We start from the raw sequence: 3,059 nt of genomic DNA on the forward strand, positions 1-3,059 counted from the left end.
TAGATAGATAGATAGATAGATAGATAGATAGATGATAGATAGATAGATAGATAGATAGATAGATAGATAGATAGATAGATAGATAGATGAAAGAAGAAACCATGTCAGGTACACATTGATTGTGTAGTGGCCAAGCATTCGCTTGGTGTACAAGGCCCTGGGTTAGATTCCATGTTCTCTTTCAAACCCCCATAATTCAAAAGAAGAGAGAGAAAAAAAGAAAAGCTACTGGTATAAGTGGTACAATTAATCCCTAGGAAAGAGGATAGAGAATAGCCCCCCAAATGCACCAGTGTTACACAGTGCCAAATACACAGTGGTTTACCTGGTGGGAAAAACGGCACTCACTTAAGTTTCCAGGTTAGAGAGGAAAGTAAAAAGCAATGGAAAATATCTAGGAAGGTCCAATATTGTAGCCACAAGGTCCACGAAAGGGGTAATTACAGCAGCAACAAAAACTGATGTGGTAAGAGGGGAACCAATGGTGTGCTATTCTTCAGAGGCTGCAGAACAGATCTGCCTCACCCTTAGTGAAGAGAGATCTACATACTCTACAACTGTTACTAGCTCACAGCCACGACATCTTTATAGTATCTGAAGCAAGATTTATATTTTCAGACACATATGGACTCCCCATGTTAAGGAGATTACCTTGAGAAACAAATTTATATCTATTTGAAAATTTTCTGCTACCTGATGACATAGTATGTAATGATTCATGTCACTCCCAGCTAATATAGCTTCCAGAGACCCTGGAGAGACCTTTCTAGTACAAGGACGTCTGTCACTATGTCTGGAGTACCACTGACAAGAAAGAAAAAGTGGTTGGTCAGACAGGAGTGATACACACTTTTAATCCCAGCATTTGGGATGCAGAGACAGGTGGAGCTCTGAGTTCAAGGTCAGCCTGGTCCAGATGTTGAGTTCCAGGATAGCCAGAGCTACATAGAGAGACTCTGTCTTAAAAAAAGAAAGGAAGAAAGAAAGAAAGAAAGAAAGAAAGAAAGAAAGAAAGAGAAAAAGAAAAAGTAACAGGGAAGAATAGGAAACGAGGAGAAAGGCTACCCAAGAGGTTCCTTCAGATGTTGGGCTGTCACTGTCTCATCAGAGACTATCATGGGATGTAGAGGGCACAGCTTACAGATAGCACTAGACAACCCAGATTGTTTTTTTTTTTCCAATGAAAGAAACTGACACTGTTTTCCATGCAGAAAGATGTGAATGAACAATGTTACTACCTGGTAATCTTCACGAGTCTGTAAAGCCAGCCTTCGTGGAATCCGTCAATAGAACCCATCTTTTTGTGTAATACAAACCCTTCCTCTGTAGGCCCAGACTCCTGGGCACTGCTTCTCAGCCAATAGAATTCATTCTTGTGTGAAGGTCACAGATACTTTGCTAAAGAGATGAACTTTGGTGTAGCCACGCCTGAAACTTTGCTGTAATAATTCTCACATGGAAACTTTCCCCCAAAGTTTGACTGTCTTTAACTATGTGAAAAATAAACTGCTTAGCATCAGGCTCCAGAAGTTTTTGATCCAGTACCAGTTAAGTTGTGCTGACCCAAATTTCATTTTCACCTTTCCCGAACTGTTCCCCTGCCACCCGTGATGCTTGCAGGTACCCGCACTAGGGGAAAAGCATGGGGTAGTAGTCTCTTGCAAGCCTCCCGATCTCCTAACTCTGTGATCAACGTGAGAATAAACATGTCCAAACCAATTTGCATTGACTGGCACATTCTGATCCTCCCCTTCCGCAGAATTCTAAAGTCAGATACGCAGCTACTTCAAGGATTAGTCAAAACTCTTACGCTGTAAGAAAATGGATCACAGTTAACCTTACCTGATAATCTGCCGCTCTCGACAGCTGCTGGTTCGCCTGTTGAACGTGTACCTCTGCACTTTCTACATTGGCTTCTATGCTGTCTTTAAAACAAAATGCACACACATGGAACTGTTGAACACGAACTGACGTGCCAATAATAAACCACCAAATTTCCTTCAGCAGACAATGAAGGAAAATACATAATCCAACCAATATACAAATGCATAAACAATGACCTTAATCACCTTCTCTAGCTCTACTGGACACAACAAAAGTACTGCCATTTTGCAAATATCAGATCAGCACAGAAAAGCTCCTATTGATTTCTAACCCTAGAGCTTGCGCTATCTCAAGACCAATGTGCAAAACAGATCAACCCCCTTCTCCCTAGGCCCGAAGACTTTTGTCATCACATAGGAAAAAAGCTACCTCAGCTTCCCAAAGAACAGTCCCCTCAGGACCAAGGAAGGACCTAAACACTAGAGTTCAGTCCTTTTGTATATCTATTTATTCTAGTTCTAAACTGTCCTGCTAGTTCTTAGTGTTCCTCAGCTTTGTATTTGTTTCTGTATTGCAACTCATCTCAAATCATTCACCTAAACACAATGCTCTATCTATTTGCAAGGTACAGAGGTCAACTTCACAGCAAGTATCTGATAACTCTAATTTATTCTGTTTTCATTAACCTGACCGCAGTGAAGTGTAGTTCCCGCCCACAGGCCTTCCTTCTGCTTTACGCTAACCCTGGGGTGGAACAGACACCGACTTGTTAACCCTGGGGTGGAACAGACACCGACTTGTGGACCGGAGGCTTTTGCTCCTCCTGATGACTCTCAGTTTTAAAGGTCATTGTGTCATACTCTTCCAGCCCTCCCTGGCAGCAGACACTCAGAGTTCTCGTAGCTTCTTCAGCTCTTGACTCTCTTGACCCCTGACTCAGGGATGCTCTTTCCCATCCTTCTCAGAGTGTCACAGCTGGTGACTGCATTATTTGATGCTGAGCCCTTTTAACCAATACCCTGGTCTCTTTATAAACCGACCACTTACTCTGTGTGTCCGTGTCCATGGCCGTGTGTGTACATGTCTGATGTGCACACCAGTGCAGAGGTCATAGGTTGACTTCCAGTATCTTCCTCAGATGTCTTTCTCATGACTTTTTGAGACTGAGCCTCTCAGTAAATCTAGAGCTCATTAATTCAGCAAGAATAACTGGTCAGTGAGCTCTAGGCATGCCC

General features: G+C 42.6%; 1 protein-coding gene across 1 annotated transcript in view; it reads right to left on the minus strand.

The window, feature by feature from the left end:
• The window catches only part of Stx7 (syntaxin 7), a 40,506-nt gene that overhangs the window by 2,204 nt on the left and 35,243 nt on the right, over positions 1-3,059 (minus strand). Inside the window, exon 9 of the mRNA XM_005360917.1 lies at positions 1,843-1,925. Coding sequence (XP_005360974.1) covers positions 1,843-1,925 — 83 coding nt within the window. The remainder of the gene's footprint in view (positions 1-1,842; positions 1,926-3,059) is intronic.

This window comes from Microtus ochrogaster, linkage group LG4, assembly GCF_000317375.1.
Source record: "Microtus ochrogaster isolate Prairie Vole_2 linkage group LG4, MicOch1.0, whole genome shotgun sequence".
Classification (NCBI taxonomy): domain Eukaryota; kingdom Metazoa; phylum Chordata; class Mammalia; order Rodentia; family Cricetidae; genus Microtus; species Microtus ochrogaster.